We start from the raw sequence: 18,414 nt of genomic DNA on the forward strand, positions 1-18,414 counted from the left end.
GATGCCATTCGGACTTAAGAATGCAGGGTCCACATACCAACGCCTGATGGACAAAGAGTTTCATGCCCAAATTGGGAGAAACTTGGAAGTCTACATGGATGATTTAGTCATCAAAAGCCCTGAGCCAGAAGCGATGTTGAAAGACATCGAAGAAACTTTCAACACGCTCAGAAAGATAAACATGAAGCTCAACCCGAGCAAGTGTTCCTTTGGGATGGAAGAAGGGAAGTTCTTGGGAGTCATTGTTACTAAAGATGGCTTCAGAGCGAACCCTGAAAAGGTCGAAGCCATTATCAAAATGGAATCACCTACTACCATCAAGCAAGCCCAGACACTGAATGGACGCCTAGTCGCACTTAACCGCTTTTTGTCAAACCATGCGGATAGGTCGTTCCCATTCGTGTCAACATTAAGAAACTATTTAAAGAAAACGCACTTCCGCTGGACACCAGAAGCGGAAGCAGCTTTTCAGGAAATTCGGTCACGCTTGATCGAACTCCCAACGCTCACAGCACCAGAAGCGGGGGAGGAATTAATCATATATCTTTCTGCCACAGATAGAGCAACCGGGGCAGTCCTGCTAGTAGAGCGGAAAGGTATCCAGATGCCTATTTACTATGTTAGCCGTGTCCTAACAGACGTAGAAACCCGGTACTCTACCCTGGAAAAACTAGTCTTAGCACTTGTACAGGCTTCACGCAGGCTAAGACGATATTTCCAAGGTCACCCAATCACCATTCTCACCAACTTCAAACTCGCAAACGTTCTAGGCAAACCCGAATTATCGGGACGTCTAGCCAAATGGGCAATTTAGTTGGGGAAATATGCGATAAAGTACAAGCCACGACCAACTATGAAAGGCCAGGTCCTGGCCGACTTTATTGCAGAAGTCCCCGCTTCGCGGGAGAAAGAGTGCCAGAAGGAGGCTCAACTCTCCCCAGCACAGGACATCAATGATGTCTGGCGACTCTACACTGATGGAGCAGCCAGCAACGAGGGTTCAGGCGCAGGGTTGAAATTAACCAACCCAGCAGGCCAAGAATACACTTACGCTATTCGACTGGATTTTCCAAGTACGAATAACGAAGCCGAGTATGAAGCATTCTTGGCAGGGCTGAGAATTGCGCGTAAAATGGGAGTGAAAAACTTGGAAGCCCACGTAGATTCCATGTTAGTAGCCAACCAGATAAACGGAACGTACACGGCCGTGAACGACACAATGGCCCTGTACGTCGCACAAGCAAAAACCCTTATGCGCGATTTTAATGATTGTAAAGTCATACACGTCAAGCGTAGCGAAAACAAATCTGCGGATGCGTTAAGCAAGCTTGCATCATTAGCCTTCACCCATTTGGGAAAGGACATCCGCATTGAACTCCTTGAAGCACCATCAGTCCCGCACAAGAAAATTTATGTCATCCAAACCGGTACAGAAACTTGGATGACACCAATAATAAATTACCTTGCAGCGGGTATACTACCAGAGTCAAAAACACAGGCAAGAAAAATACGATGTAAAGCATTAAACTATCAACTCATCGATGACATCCTTTACAGACGTAACTTACTTGGCCCACTCTTAAGATGTGTGGACAGCCAAGATGCTGACTACCTCCTAAAGAAAGTACATGAAGGCATCTGTGGAGTACACGCAGGTCCACGCGCTGTTGTAGCTAAGCTAAACAACGCTGGATACTTTTGGCCGGGGATGCATACGGATGCGCTGGCATACATCAGAAAGTGTAGGTCTTGCCAGCTCTACGCACCCAACACGCATCGCCCGAAGAATGAACTTGTTCCAGTCACCTCTTCATGGCCATTTCAGAAGTGGGCCATCGATGTGACAGGCCCATTTTCTACAGCAGTAGGAAACGTTCAGTTCCTAGTGGTAGCCATCGACTACTTCACCAAGTGGATAGAAGCAAAACCCTTAGCCCAAACAACCGCAAAACATATTAAAAAATTTATTTGGGAATTTATTATTTGTCGTTTTGGACTTCCACAGACTTTGGTGAGTGATAACGGCACCAACTTTGCTGACAAGAAGCTACAAAAGTGGCTGGAAGAACTTCAAATCACCCACACCTTTACCTCAGTGGCACACCCGCAAGGTAACGGTGAGATGGAAAGAGCAAATAAAAGCATCGTCGAAGGCATAAAGAAAAGACTCCGGGAACACAGATCCGGCTGGGTAGACGAAGTTCCACACGTCCTTTGGGCAAACAGAACGCTGAAAAAGGCCAGTACGGGAGAAACCCCGTTCAGCCTCACTTATGGCACTGAAGCCATGGTCCCAGTCGAAATTGGTTTGCCCTCACCAAGGGTCTTGATTCAGCCAGAAGACAATGATGCGGAAAGACGGTTAGACCTTATGCTAACCGAGGAACGCAGAGACTTAGCCGCAGCGCGTGAAGAAAACTATAAGCGACAAATGCAAAAGTACTACAACACGCGGGTAAAACTCTGCAACTTCAATGTAGGAGACTACATATTGCGTAACAACGAGGCTTCAAACCAAGAGCGCCCAGGAAAACTGGCACCGGTCTGGGAAGGACCGTATATTATCAAAGAAGTTTTGGGAAAAGGCGCATACCGGCTCGAAAGGCTCGATGGCACTCCTATCCCAAGAACATGGAACGGAGCTCAATTACGCAAATGTTACATGTAGATCAATTCCAAACTTGTAAAGAAAAGGCCTAGAGCCACTTCTAATGGAAATGATTCTCCTTTATCACATTGTGTTGATAGCCTTACCTTTATACTTATGAACTTCCCACACTGATGCCGGTATTCACCACATAAATATGGGAAGAAATAAGTCGTTGCGTGTGGAAGGCGGCAAAACCCGCATAAACACATAAAACGGTAAAAATTTCTAAGGAAAACCTTCACGCAGGTCAGCTATAGGTGAAGTTTGGTCATCCCAATAAATGAAAGTGACGGTCTTACCCGCACAATCATGATAGAGGAAACTGAACATTGACCTATTGGCAACCGCGCGTCGAAAGGTTAACTTATTCAAAACACTTAGAAAATTTCAAAGGAAAAGATGAGGAAAACTTCCACGCAGGTCAGATATAGGTAAAGTTTAGCCATCCTACTATGTGAAAGTGACGGTCTTATCCGCACAATCACGAAAGAGGAAGCAAAACTTTAACTTATTATCCGCCACGTTGGAAAGTTAACTTATCTAAGTACTCAAGAAATTGCTAAGTTAAAACAAAATATGCGCGAAATAAACAAGGCAAGGCATTAACAAATAATCTTTATTCCATCAACATTCAAACATTACAAGAATTGTTGGGTACATACCCGCATACAAGATTAGAAGTCTACAAACATAAAAATCTACTTTAATGGTGGAAAGGGATCTAAAGTATCAAGCTTCAGGACCACTCCCACTTGGACCCGCACCATCAGTAGAGTGTGGCGGTTCAAGGAAAGCTTTGAGGATAGCTAGCCCATCATCAGCAGCAGCAATCTCGTTTACCTTCTCCACCACCGGATGCGGGAAGGCGGCATACTGATTCACTGCTTGGTCATACACAGCTTCAGTATCCACATTGTAAAGAGGGAAGTTGGAAGGCGGAATGCCTTGTTCAACAAACCCTAGACCAAGCAGGAAGCCAGCCTTTTCCCCATCCTCATGAGAAGCGTTGAGGGCTGCGCTCATCGCATCGTCATACGATGTGTTCGTGAACACCCGATGCACAACCTAAAAAACAGAAGTATATCAAAAACTCTTCTAAGGAAAAGCGTAAAGAAATTGTGAAACTACGCATACCTGAGACAACGCTTCTCGGAGAAGCCATTCCTTGGTAACCAGAGCCTCCTGGAGGGCAGCTTGAGCTTCATTACGGGCGCGTTCGGCTTCATTCTTTGTAAGGTTGGCAAGCAACACATCTTTGGCTGCAGCCTCTTCGACGCCCTTTAGCTTACGCTCAGTGTGGTCAAGCACCCCCCTCTAGTCCAAGATCTCTTGGAGCTTCTTGGCATCTTCCATGGCCAAGGCATCATGAGCCTGCTGGAGCTTCTCTAATTTGGCTTTAAGTTCCTCATTCTCGATGCGTAGAGGCTCAGCAGCAGCTTCAGCCTTGGTGGCCCTCTCGGTTGCGTTCCGTGCAGTTTCCTTAGCCAACCGAAGCTGTTCATTAACAGCTTGGGCGGCCTTGGAACGGGCCTCGAGACGAGCCTAAACGTCAACCTCAAGGGCCTTGAAGGCCTTCTCCTTCTCCGCAGCAACGGCGGAGAGCCTCCTGTTCTCCTCCCGGACAGCCCGCGCCTGAGCTACTTCTTGGATACGAGCTGCCTTTAACTTGTCGTTTTCACGACAAAGCAGCTCGACGCGCGGCTGCATCCGGGCTACGAGAATGCGGAGCTCATTTGTCAACCTACCCTCTTGGTAGCTTGACATTGCTTCCCCCAGCGCCCCACTTGGGGCGGCGTGGCACGCCCACTCGACGCATTCCACAGGCGTCCGAAGGGTTGTTCCTCGGCGGATGTTCCATCGTGGAACATACACTTCATTGGAATCCGACACTGCAAAAGCAAATAGCAGTTAGGAAAAGATGAATAAAAAATATATATAAAATAAAATAATAAAAGGCCAAAATAACCCTACGCACCTGTAGGGTCGACGACTAGCCTGTAGCCGCCAAACCCATCACCTGAACCTAACGGATATCCATCCAAGAGGTCAGGCAGATGGGAAGGGGGCAGAAATTGGCTTGACGCCCCAACCCCGGACATACCTGAAGGACCGGCCGTAGTCGCCGGCGCCGGAGGAGGCATAGCGGAGGCCGCCGTGGTAGAAACCAGCGGAGGTGAACTCACCGGAGGTGAACTCACAACCGCGGCCGCGGCTGTGGAAGAATCCACAGAAACACTCACCGCCGGCTCAGTGAAGGAATCAGTGAATATGGCACTGACAGCCGGCGGAGACGTCGTCACAGTTGGAACAGTTGGCTCAACCGGGTGAGCAACTGAACCAACTGAAGCAGGCGCAGTCGCCTGGGTCATCGCCTCAGGTAGGTTGACCAAACCTACCGTCATGGGTCCGGAGGTGCTCCTCCCCGCTCCACCCTGGAATGCGGTAGCATCCACGCCTGCACGAAGACAAGATATATAAGTATAATAGCGGAAAGATATGAAGTTAGAGTTATGTACACTTACGGGTCTTTTTGAGCTTGAAGGTGCGAACAGGCGGGGACGAACCCGATGGAGCCGGCCTCTTCGTACCGGTCACCGTCGTCGTCCTGGGCTGCTCGGAGGTGACAGCCGTTTCAACCTCCGGAGCAGTGGTCTCAACACCACCTGGGTTCCCCGCCTCCTCTTCACTCTCGGTCTCCGACTCAGACCGGTTCACCTAGTCGGCGGTGGAGGCTACCTTCGCCTTGCCCTTCCCGCCAGCAGCCTTCTTCTTCCGCGCAAGAAAAGGACCATCTGTGGATTCCTCATCAGAAGATGACAAGATTAGAGGAATTCCAGCAGAGGTTTCAGCATTCAGAGGGCGAGGGTTAAATAGTCTTTTACCTGGCCGCGTGGCGCTCAGTATTTCGTGACCTGGCGGGTAGGCCTCCACAAACCGATCCGCAGTCTGCGCAAGGATGGGCAACTCGTTCTCGTCAAGAGCGCGAGTACCCAACCGAGCGGGACCGTCGGCTTCCCGCGCATGCAGGAGGGACTGCAAGTCATTTCCCTCTGAAATAAAAATAAAAACAGTTAGAAAAAACCTTAAATCAACAAAGAAGACGGAGCATACCGTAAGGGATAAAGTTCAAACCGTATTCAAGTACGATGGGAATCTGTGGCGCATCCGCCCCAGCATCCTTCCACACCCTGCTCATACCGAGCATCACCATCCCGGACTCCGGAAAGCGGAAAACCGGAGTCTGGATCCGGGAAATCTTGGAGAGCCATTCCGCCTCCTGGTAGTTGGAGGCGTGAAGGCTGGGAGAGCTCTCCCGTTCTTAAATGTCATCGCTATAGGGACGACACGGGCAGAGATGTAAAAGAACTCCCGCTTCCAAGACCGAAGACTGCGCTCGGTAGCGCAGATCTTCAAACCCTTGATCCGGGTGACCAGGGTGTACCAGCCTTGGATGCACCTCCAGGAGTAGAAGGTCATCAGGCGGTCGACGTGGGGATCCACGCCAAGAATGAGGCACACCCACTCAAAATGGCGGATCTTGGCGATCGCCATTGGGTGTACCTCCGTCAGGTGCACACCGTGTCTATCCAGAACACGGTATACAAACTTCGTCAATGGGAACCTAAGATTCCCATAGACGAAGAAGGCGGCATATACCCCTATTTTGCCCTTGGGGGCATCGTACACCGTCTGGTGTGGCTCCGGAAACTCAGGCTCGAACGGCTCGAGCATGAACTTCCGGACGATGTACCGGTAAAGCTCGATGGGAAGAGCACACTGGCATTCGCCAGCAGTGCTCTTATCGTCCTTATCGGACGTAGACGTCAGGTTCTCGACATACAAGTCAGACTCCTCGACGATAGCTTCTGGATCATGAGTAGACGACATGTTTTGGAGGTAAAGAACGATTTCAGGAGAATGCTCGACAGAAAGAGTATTCGCCGGAAATCGCTTAGAAGGAGAAGAGAGAAGTGAAAGTGTGGATTACAAAGGACCCTCTCCCCCTTTATATACTCATCGCAATGAATGCGATGAATTTAATGCGGAGGAGAGAGAAAAGAGCTGGTGCAATGAAACTATGACACGTGGAAAAAGCAAGCTGGTAACAGCTATTGACGGGACGCGCGCCGTAAAATCCGTACCCACGCGCCCAAAAAATTACGCCCACGCGCCTGAAAAAGCGTCTGGAATGACCATGTACTGTCACGTCGCCATAACTTCCTGCACGTCCTGACACTGTCAGAAGAAACCGTCGGACGACGTTTCAACAGTTTGGACTGTTCTTATCCTTTCACCAACTCTTCGAATTTCAAAAAGATTTAAAAAGATTCAAAAGTAAGCGGGACTATACCCCTTACCTTGGCAACCAAGTAACTATAAGACAGGTGCGAGTACAGTGTTAAGGCAAAACCCTTCGCATACTTAGCACCTGCAGGGAATTGAAGCCAAGAATACCTCGGCAACCAAGTAACTATAAGACGGGTGCGGGTACAGTGTCAAGGCAAAACCCTTCACATACTTAGCACCCGCAGGGAATTGAAGCCAGGAATACCTTGGAAGTAAAGTAACTATAAGACGAGTGCGGGTACAGTGTCAAGGCGAAACCCTTCACATACCTAGCACTCCGCAGAGAATTGAAACCAAGAAGGATCTTCTGGGCCATGCTTGCGGAAAGGGGAATAACATCCCCGCATAGCGAGAACGTCGAGAACTAGATTGTTTGAAGCTCCAAGATGGAATTGGTTGTTTTAACATAATTGATCACTATGTTCAAAACTACCAAAACCTCATGGAGAATCTACACAAGTGGAACTCAACGCTCCTGACTTGCGAGGAGGTTACACACCTACCCGCATCATACCCAAAGATCAAGCAGAAAAGTCGGGAATTTCTGCGTGACATTAGGGAAACCGCGGGAAGAATCTCCACGGACAACCTTAAAACTAAATCCTTTTCAAAACCCCTTGATTAAGTCCAAAGTTCACCTCACTTATTAACAATTCATGAGAAGAACATTGGACTGGGGGGACTTGAAGAGGTAGGTCCCAGCAGAGCCCAGTTGGACCCGCAAGACTCACCTTGAAGAGGGACGTTTGCGCAAGGACCAACTGGTTCCGCAGGACCCACCATGCTCAGAGATGAAGACCTTACGCGCAGTACGCCAGCTGTTCACGCAGGGAAAGCCTCCCAATGGTGAAGTACCCCGCCTGTCCCCGCAGCTGCGGATACAAGCCATCAGGGAAGGCTACCCGCACTAATAGCAAGGCTACACGCACAAGGCACTAACTCAATAATTCAGTGTCACCTGAAGGAATGAGCAAGGCGGGAATACTCCCGCCCAAATGAGCCAGTCCGTATGCTTCTGGAAGATCTTTTGTACTATACCTGCCAAGGTATGGACAAAATAGACAAGATCTGACCAAAGCAGCCCATGAACCAATCACAGGGTGACAGCTCACCGACAACAGTACGAGGAGCATGCTCTAGTACTGTTTGTCACTATTAGCCGCTGCCTACTCACCAACCCTTGTCGTGGCACGCACATAGCCTGCAGTTGGTGGAAAAGGAATAGTACACAGCCGGCCTGGTCACTATCAGCCGCTGCCTACCCACCAACCAGCATGGCACGTGCGTAGCCCATAGTTGGTAGAACAAGAATATTATACAGCTGGCTGTACCTGCTTGGAAACCTACATTCGGCTATAAATACTCCAACACCTTGGAACGGTAGGATCATCTGATATTTTACCTTCACTAGCTATTTCTCTCAATATACACTTATATTCAGAGCAATCTAGTCTGATTCTCACGCCGGAGGGTGGTCACAAGGAGGAACCCCCCCTTCTCAGTGACGAGCTCACGGTGTCTGTTTTGCAGGTCATCTGAAGAACATCCTTCTTTGCCGGACCTAACCCTCGTGGGAAACATTACTTAACCCCCAGATTATCCATAATCTACTCGGGGTCTCCTAGTGTTTCTTCAACTGGCCTTTATTGTTTATTGGTTATGATATTCTGAATCATAAGTCATAACATATACATCTTTAAAAAAAATTAAAAAAAAAAAGAAAAATGGAAAACCAGGCTCTAGCTCATTCCTACCAACAAGTGACACTCAAAAGGGACACATAAATAATAAATAATCCCATTGTGATATCAAATTGATCATTTGCACCAATAAAACAAAAAAACCACAACTAAATAAAACTGTTATTGTTTACTACCCACGAAAAGAAATTCCAATTAAACATGTCTTATTTTTATATACCATTTTTGTATCCCCATAATTCTTTTTCTGAGATAGATCCAGTTTTATTAAAGATTCCAAGTAGATAAAGCAAGATCACTTTATAATGATACACATATATAATATAATAATCCTTATTTAATAACCATTATTAAATCATTACTTCGTTAAGTCAATTTTAACAGTCAATGAATCATTTAAATGAGCTACTGGTTAAATTCACCTCATCAGAATACACTCGTCTTTCGTTTCGAGAAAGACCATCACTTACGCCTTGTTCTTGAGTTTTTTAACCAAGGAAAGAAAAGGAAAGGGAAGGGAAGGGAATGAAATTTTTTTAATAGGTGTGTTCTTGAGTTTGAAAGAAATTGGAGAAAAGGAAATGATAACTATGTTATCCTTAGTAATCATCCTATTTTTGGGAGGATAATTTATTGGGAAAAAAGATTAATTTAATCCCTCATAACTCCTCTACTTCTTTCCTTTCTCTCCTTTAAAAAAACTCAAGAACACCATTTTTTAACTATCCTTAGTTTTCCTTTTCTTTTGCTTCTTTAAAAAAACTTAAGAGCAGAGCGTTAAGGCCAACACCCATAAACACTTGCCTGAAAATATAAAAATACGTTAAAATAAAACTCGTTCAGTTAAAGTGTCAATCTATCATCATCACCTGATGCCTCTTAAACTAAATGTTACGGGACAGAAAACGAACCCGAGTAATATGTATATAATATTTGGTTAAATACAATACACTATATAAAGTTATAAACAAATATATCACCTTTCTTCCTTCATTCTTCGGTCAACGAACTCCTCTGTCTATAATAATATCTTTCTCTCTCACACACACACACAAACTGTGTGTTGAAGAGCCTTGAGTTAAGCCATTTATTATTCTTCACCTTTGTTGTTGAGTATATGGTGCTTCCATTAAAGATCACTTCTTTACTCTCATATATCTCTATATCTACAGTAAATACCCTTCTTTCTTTCTTTCTTTCTTTCTATACTACATTTAATTCATTATTGTTTCACTTCAATTGTAATAATATAATCATGCTTGTATGATGGCCTCAGTTATTAATAATAATAATTATTATTATTATTATTAGCTTGTGTGACACTATGTTAATCAAGGTACAATTGCATATATGTGTGCTGTTGCTGTGGTTACTAGTTAACTCGGTGGTGGTGTTGACTCAGGTGGTGCCACTGAGTTCAACGGTAGAACGAACAGCTTTGTTTGATCTACGAGTTTCATTAGGTATTAGGGCCAGATACTGGCCAAGAAAACCTGACCCATGTGGTAATTGGACCGGGGTTCAATGCCGAAACGGGCGGGTTATTGGGGTTAATCTGTCGGGTTTAAGACGGACTCGGCTTGGGCGGATTAACCCCACCTTTGCTGTTGATGCTTTAGTGAATTGTAGTCAGTTGGTTTCTTTTAATTCCTCTGGATTTAGCCTTCCCGGGTCGATACCGGATTGGTTCGGGTCGAATCTGAATGCACTCCAGGTGCTTGACTTAACGTCTAGCTCGGTTTTCGGTCCGATTCCGTCGTCGATCGGGTCGTTGAATCGGCTTACTCGTTTACTTCTTTCGGGGAATTCGCTTACTGGGAATGTCCCGGATTCTTTGAGGCAGCTTTCATCGTTGTCGGAGTTGAACCTTTCGGTTAATATGTTGACAGGGTCGATTCCGTTGTCGGTTTCAGCTCTCGGGAATCTTACGCGTCTTGATTTATCTTCGAATTTCTTGTCTGGCCCGATCCCACCTGAGTTTGGTTCGCTTGCCCGGTTGAGTTATTTGAATTGTTCTAATAATAGTCTTGCTTCTAATGTGCCTGCACAGCTTGCAAATCTTTCTCGGTTGGTTAACCTTGATCTTAGCTTCAATTCGTTGTCTGGATCGTTACCGTCCGGTTTGTTAATAAACCTGCAAGCTATCGTCTTTCTTGATGTATCTAGCAACAACTTAACTGGTAATCTTCCGGACCTCTCGACATTGTCCTCGACATTGTCTAATGTTACGTTAAATTTCTCCAACAATCGATTTTATGGAAGCGTGAATTCCAATGTCTCGTCTTTTGATTTGATTGATGTATCGAATAATTATCTTCAAGGGTTAGACGTCCCGACGGGAAATGGAACATTTTTATCAGGAAACTGTTTTCTTCGACTTCCGAATCAAAGGAGTTTGAATGATTGCAGGGCGTTTTATGCTTCAAACGGTCTTCCTTTCGATGGAGATCCCGTATCTCCAGTTCAACCTCCGGTCCGAAAAAAGGACAACAACCGGTTGAAATATGTTTTGGCGGGAGTTTTTGGTGGACTCGGTGTTGTAATAATTATAGTTATAGTATCGGTTTTGTTACTGAAAACATGTAATAAGAGAAGTGTAAGTCAAAGAAGTGCAAATGTAGAGCCTGTTGTAGAAGAAGGAAACACGAAGGATAAAAGTATACCTGTTGATATATTAAGCTTAACAAACTCGTTTAAATATGAGCAAATGTTACAAGCTACAAGTGGTTTCAGTGATGCAAACCTAATTAAGCATGGTCACAGTGGAGATATCTTTTCGGGTACATTAGAAGACGGGTTTGAAGTAGTTATTAAAAGGATCGATATGCGATCTTCAAGGAAAGATTGTTACATGACGGAATTGGAGTTGTATAGTAAGGATATGCACACCAGATTGGTGCCTCTTATGGGACATTGTTTAGAACATGAAACTGAGAAGCTCTTGGTGTATAAGTACATGCCAAATGGAGATCTTTCAAAGTCTTTGTTTAGACCTACCAGTTTGGTAGACGATGGTTTACAGTCATTAGATTGGATCACACGGTTAAAGATTGCTACAGGAGCTGCTGAAGGGTTAGCTTACTTGCATCATGAATGCAGTCCTCCCCTTGTTCATAGGTAAAATTAGCATCTTAATTTTAGTTATTAAATGAGTTATTATCATCTTAATTTTTTTTATTTAGTTACCTTTATTTTTTATTTGCAGAGATATTCAAGCTAGTAGTATCCTACTTGATGATAAATATGATGTACGACTCGGAAGCCTTAGTGAAGTGTGTGCTCAAGGAGTCGATAATAATCAGAATGTTATTACAAGACTGCTGCGGATATCTTCGTAAGTATCTATTTAACAAGTTAGATTTTTATGCTAGTAATTTGTTTTTGTAATTTTAATTAAACTTTATTTATATATTTTTCTTGTCTCCGTGATTGTGCAGGAACCCTGAATCAACTCCATCTGGTACGTGAACATCTTTTTAACATCAATTACTTTTGTAAAACATTTTAACAAGTCAAGGCTAATATTTTTTATGATATTTGGAATACAGGATCGGCACCTGCTATATGTGCATATGATGTATATTGTTTCGGAAAAGTGTTACTCGAATTGGTAACTGGTAAACTTGGAATCAGCGGTTCAGAAGATTCATCTACAAAAGAATGGGTTGACCAAACGTTGACTTTCATCAACAACTATGACAAAGAATTGGTATCCAAGATTGTGGACCAATCTCTAATTATAGACGAAGATTTACTGGATGAGGTGTGGGCTGTAGCCATAGTGGCTAAGTCTTGCCTGAACCCGAAGCCCGCCAAACGGCCTCAAATGGCTCATATTTTGAAAGCATTAGAGACCCCTTTTAGGGTTGTTAGAGAAGAAGATTTCAGTTCAGGAAGATTAAGAAACAATTCATCAAGAAGGTCATGGAGTGCTGCTTTGTTTGGTAGCTGGAGGCAGAGTTTTTCAGGGAGTATAAATAGTCAAAGTCAAACATACAAAGATAGTAATAGTGGTCCGAAGCAAGCGGTGAGAGATAACTCACAGGGAAGCGGTGCAAATGATAGAAGATTTTCAAGTGAGATTTTCCCAGAACCTATAGATAACAATGATGTGGAGAGACCGTAAAGTCAACATTAAAATGGGCTTGAAAGTCAACCAAAGGCATTGTTGTTAGGGGGGATCGGAGTCAGCACGATGGGTGGGATACGATTGTGTAAAAAACTGGTTTGAGGCCAAATTCTTTTGTGGTTCTGTGATTTTATGGTTTCAAAAAGCATGTATTTGAAGTTGAGTGTAAATTGCAAATTGCAAAGCTGGTGTCTTTGTTATGGATCCAGATTCATTTGAAGTTGAGTGTGAAGTGCAAAGGGTGAAGCTTTGTGACACTTGAATTTTGTGTTTTTTGAAGTCATCATCTTCTGTTACTACGTTTGGTTTTCGAATTTAAAATGAAGAGACACACTTGTAAGCAATGCTTGAAAGATAGTCACGGTTGAAACGTTGTACAAATATTTATACGATTTTTTACAGTTATCTACTTGAAATTGATTCTATATTGAACAATCAATCATATGTGAAGTCAAATATTAAACACACTTGCACCGCGTTCAGAACCAAACATTCAATCCGATCATATTATATCATCAACGTTGTTGTCTGCACTTGTTCCAATATCGTGACAAAACCGAATCTTAAGTAGTAACAAGATTCACAAGCAACATAGCTAATTAACCAGCTGACTAGCTTTAACATATGCTAATAGCTTCAAACCTTTGGGACCCATTATAACCAAACCTTTGGTACTTTGGTCTCAGAATATCCTCATGATCATCTACACAGGACCATGTAAGACCTCTAGCCGAACTCCCGACCCACAAAAACCTCTCCGAAAATGGATTCACCAGGCTCTCACGAAATTCTTCTGCCGCTTCACACATAATTCCCTGTAAAAATATTAACACAATTTTAACAAATTTGTAAAAAAAATAATGAATAAATTAATAATAATAATAATAATAATAATAAAGCAACTAAAATAAGTTGTGGGATTCACTTCTGCCATGGCTTTGATCTTCAGTGTGAGGCTGTCACTGAGAATAATGATCTTTTCATCTGTAATTTGTTCTCGTAAGCGGAGGGCAACTGCAAGAACATCAGGTACTTCTGTAGACGAATGAACAGCTTCATCATCATCATCATCCATGTGAATCCACCATCTTGTATTCATCATACATTCATCAATCCATTTCAATGCTAAAGAAGCCTTTTTTGAGTCTCTGTTGAAGAAACTAACTTGGCTGTTGATGTCCATTAACTCTCTCACAACTGATAAAGGAAAACTGTCAGCTATAACTACAACATGAAGATCAATAAGTTTCAGCTTAATTAACAGAAAGCAGGACTTATTACCAATTTTGGGTACAACAAGCTGAGTCTGTTTGATGCCTTCCAAAAGTTTCATATGCTTCAAAGACTTCGGGTCAAGCAGACTACTAGTGTCCACTACCATTGTCCATCTCTTCTTTGTAAAGTTCTAAACAAGAATAAAATGAACATTTTTTTATTTATTTTTGTAAATTTAAGAATGTTATATATTTTAACGAAAAACACCAAACTTACTTGAGAGGAATTAATAATGTTTTGAGTCTTTTGAGCAGATTTACTCTCTTTTTCTGAAGAAACACTCAAAACTTCTTCATCATTCACAAACTGATCAACCTTATGTTCTGTATGCACGCCTTCATCAGTAGCAAATAACTTTTGTGAAATACCAAAAATGTCCTTTTTTTCAGAGACAATAGGATTAACAGCTTGTTTTGACAAAGATATCCCAGAACAAGCATTGGGATTCTTGTTCTCTATATCTGGAGTATAAAACTCCACTTCTTTTCCATCTAACCTATCAAAAAGCTTCATTGAAGCCGACAGTTTCTGTGCAGATAGCAGATTTGTATGCATTTCTTTGGCTTCTGGTTTGTCTGGAGTGAAAGTTTTGTCTTCATCCATTTCTGCTACATCAGGAAGAAGCTCAAAAACTGATTCTTTCTTCATTGTCTCGTGATCAACAGATTCAATATTGACACTCATGTCTACACCATCAGAAAGAACCATAGTAGCTGATTCTTCCATCATTCTCATCTGATTCACTTGCTCAATCTCACAGCCCACGTCTCTAATTTTGTCTGAACAGTTGTCGGTTTTCTGCTGATCTTCATTGTCACTGTCAATTTCACTGTTTGCTATGCTTTCATTAAAATCATCATTTTCATGTGTTTCAATAGCATTAAAAAGATCATGTGCTTCATCTTTTTCATGACTGATATGATCAAACTCATTGCTCAGATTGTCCCTCAACCAATCGAACTTATCTTCTGATTTGTTTAGGCAGTCTGAAATCTCTGTTTCAGATGCATCTTCTGAGGCAACAAGTTGAGCCTTAACACAAACAGTGGTGAAGGGTTCACCATTATTTCCCGTTTTCCATGGACTTGTTTGTTCAACCTCAGTATCATCATCACATTTTGAGAAGTTTGCCATCAACTGATCCTCTGAATTGTTTAGGTTCTCAGAAACCTGTGTTGCAGATGTAGCTTCTGATACGATAAGTGGAGCCTGAACACAAACAGTGGTGATTAGCTCACCATTTACATTATCTGTTTTCCCTGGACTTGAGCGTTCAACCTCAGTGTCATCACAGGAAGATTTTGAGCAATTCAGCATTAACTGATCCTCTGATTTGTTTAGGCAGTCTGAAATCGCCGTTTCAGATATATCTTCTAAGGCAACAAGCGGAGCCTGAACATAAGCAGTGGTGAAGAGTTCACCATCTTCGTTGCCTGTTTTACATGGACTTGTTTGTTCAACCTCAGTATCATTATCACATGAAGATTTTGAGCAGCTTGTCATCAACTGATCCTCATTGTTTAGTTTGTCAGAAACCCATGTTGTAGATATAGTTTCTGACACAATAAGTGCACTTGACTGTTTTACCTCAGTATCATCACACGAAGGCTTTAAGCAGCTCAGCATCAACTGATCCTCTGAACCGTTTACGCTGTCAGAAACCTGTGTTGCAGATGTAGTTTCTGGCACAACAAGTGGAGCCTGAATACAAACAGTGGTAAAGAGTTCACCCTTTTCATTGCCTGTTTCCATTGGACTTGTGTGTTCAACCTCATTATCATCACATGAAGATTTTGAGCAGTCCGAAGTCTCTTTTTCAGATGCATCCTCTGAGGCAACAAGTGGAACCTCAATACAAACAGTGGTGAAGAGTTCAACATTTTCATCGTCTTTCCATGGACTTGAATGATCAATCTCAGTATCATCACAAGAAGATATTGAGCAGTTAGTCTTCAGCTGGTCCTCTGCATTGTTTACGTTGTCAGAAACTCGCGTTGCAGATGCAGTTTCTGACACGACAAGTGGAGCCTCGATTGTAACACCAGCAAAGACGTCATCATTTTCATTGCCTGTTAGTGGACCCGAGTGCTCTACCTCAGTATCATCACACGAAGATTTTGAGACGTTCGACATCAACTGATCCTCTACACCGTTCAGGTTGTCAGAAACCCGTGTTGCAGATGTAGTTTCTAACACGACAAGTGGAGCCTCAATTGTAACAGCAGCAAAGATGTCATCATTTTCGTTGCCTGTTAGTAGACCCGAGTGTTCTACCTCAGTAACATCACACAAAGTTTTCGAGTCGTTCGACATCAACTGATCCTCTAAACCGTTTAGCTTGTCAGAAACCTGCGTTGCAGATGTAGTTTCTGACACAACAAGTGGAGATTGGACTGAAACACTAGCAAAGATGTCATCATTTTCATTGCCTGTTAGCGGACCCGAGTGCTCTACCTCAGTATCATCACACGAAGATTTTGAGCCGTTCGATATCAACTGATCCTCTAAACCGTTCAGATTGTCAGAAACCTGTGCTGCAGATGCAGTTTCTGACACAACAGGTGAAGCCTGGATAGAACCACTAGCAAAGATGTCATCATTTTCATCACCCGTCAGCGGACCCGAGTGTTCTGCCTCAGTATCAGAACCAACGTAATCACTCGCCAAAGCTGTCAACGGGTCCAATGCCTTCAATGGCGAATCACGAATCTCATTTGACGAAGACACACCCAAACACTCCAAATCATCATCATACAAACACTCTTCATGTTTCTCATCCTACACAAAATAAAAAACCCCAAAATCAACAAAACAAACACTAACGGGCATTTCATCGAACACCTTTCAGACAAACACACAACACAAAAATAAGAAACACTCACAGCTATCCGATCCGATTCTTCATTAATCGTACACACAGCAGGCACGAACTGTTCATCAACATCATAAGCCTGGCTACGCGGGACCCAATGCAGCTCATAAACCCTACTCGAAGCGCCCAATCGCATCGTATCCCCTTCTTTAAGTTTCACATGAACCCGCGGCTTAATCTTCCTTCCCGAAACCCACGTCCCATGAACTACACCAATCATTTCCCCCAAATTAAATTAAATCAAACTAATTGTATAATTAACAAATGAATACAAATTAATCGAATCATACCGGAAGATAAGTCGACGACAGAGAGGGTCTGTGCGGACGGGTTGGAGTGGATACGGAGATGGTGTCTGCTGATACTGGGGTGTTCGAGAGTGATGTGGCAGTGCGGGTGGCGTCCAACGAGTAATATTAGTTCACCGGAGTCTTGAGATTGTGGTGTTGCGGATGGTTTGCGAATGAGAAAGATGTTCTTGAGGATAGAACCGTTCTTGATTACGGTGAATGCGGGTATTTTGTTGTTGTTGTTGGTGTTGGTATCCATTGTTGTTGTGATCTTGGAATTGGAAGTGTGTTGAGTTTTAATGGCGGAAATGAGAAGGTTGTTATAAGGGTTTTGAAATTCAAAAACAAAGTGAGTGAAGGAGTTTGTTTTGTAAGTTGTAACGGATATAAAGTTATATTGTTTGGTAAATTCTAATTTTAAGTATAGTTTTAAATGCTGGTTTATATAACTTCCATTTTAATGGCTTGGGTTATACACACCATGCGGTTTGTATAGGGGCTATACGAGTCGTATATGTGCAAAATTATGTTATCTTCTGTCAGGAGTGACAAGTCTTGTTCTCTTAAGTATAGCCCCTTATACGAGCTGTAGAGGGCTATACGACTTGTATATAGGCTATTTGACTCGTATAGGGGTTTTTTGGATTACTTTAACATTACTTTAAAATTATAAAATACTAAAATTAACAGCCGAGTTGGTTATAATATAGAAACACGTAATTTAAAAGTAAATATATTGCTTCATAATAATCAAATAACCTACGAACAACATGAGTGTTTCGGGGACTAGATCTTACATGTTTGGAGCAAGAAAAGCTGATACTTAATCTGTACGGGTCGTATACTATCTATACTACTCATATAAACCAGAAAATAATTATAAATCTCTTGTTAAAGTACAGATTGACATGCTGTCTATATGAGTCGTATAGCCCCTATATGACTCGTATAAGTCGGATGAGATAAGTGAGCTATACGAGCCAGAAAATCTATACGGCTCGTATAGGGTCTATACGACTAGTACAGACTGCAGAAAGTTGTCACACTGTCACCCCCTTACATATGTCAATAACTGAGGGCTATACGACTTGTATAGACCCTATACGAACCGTATAGCCTTATTTACACACCACGGGACTGGTGCTTGAATA

At 43.0% G+C, this 18,414-nt stretch overlaps 2 protein-coding genes across 2 annotated transcripts; one reads left to right on the forward strand and one right to left on the reverse strand.

The window, feature by feature from the left end:
• Positions 1-9,932: 9,932 nt before the first annotated feature.
• Positions 9,933-13,273, forward strand: LOC143596916 (putative LRR receptor-like serine/threonine-protein kinase At2g16250). Its single transcript, XM_077075572.1, has 5 exons — positions 9,933-11,814; positions 11,903-12,031; positions 12,135-12,157; positions 12,246-13,126; positions 13,168-13,273. Exons 1-4 carry the CDS (start codon positions 10,022-10,024, stop codon positions 12,821-12,823), a joined length of 2,523 nt encoding a protein of 840 aa, XP_076931687.1. The 5' UTR covers positions 9,933-10,021; the 3' UTR covers positions 12,824-13,126; positions 13,168-13,273.
• A 155-nt stretch (positions 13,274-13,428) lies between these two features.
• LOC143596912 (FHA domain-containing protein PS1-like) lies at positions 13,429-17,522 on the reverse strand. The gene is made up of 6 exons (XM_077075569.1): positions 17,264-17,522; positions 16,984-17,180; positions 14,318-16,879; positions 14,108-14,231; positions 13,752-14,023; positions 13,429-13,641 (listed from the first exon to the last, which is right to left on the reverse strand). The coding sequence occupies exons 1-6, from the start codon at positions 17,520-17,522 to the stop codon at positions 13,444-13,446; spliced, it is 3,612 nt and encodes a 1,203-aa protein (XP_076931684.1). The 3' UTR covers positions 13,429-13,443.
• Positions 17,523-18,414: the final 892 nt, after the last annotated feature.

The sequence above is a fragment of the Bidens hawaiensis genome, unplaced genomic scaffold, assembly GCF_021521415.1.
Source record: "Bidens hawaiensis isolate Kalapana, Puna unplaced genomic scaffold, B.hawaiensis_p1.1 tig00047371_1, whole genome shotgun sequence".
In the NCBI taxonomy this organism is placed as follows: Eukaryota; Viridiplantae; Streptophyta; class Magnoliopsida; order Asterales; family Asteraceae; genus Bidens; species Bidens hawaiensis.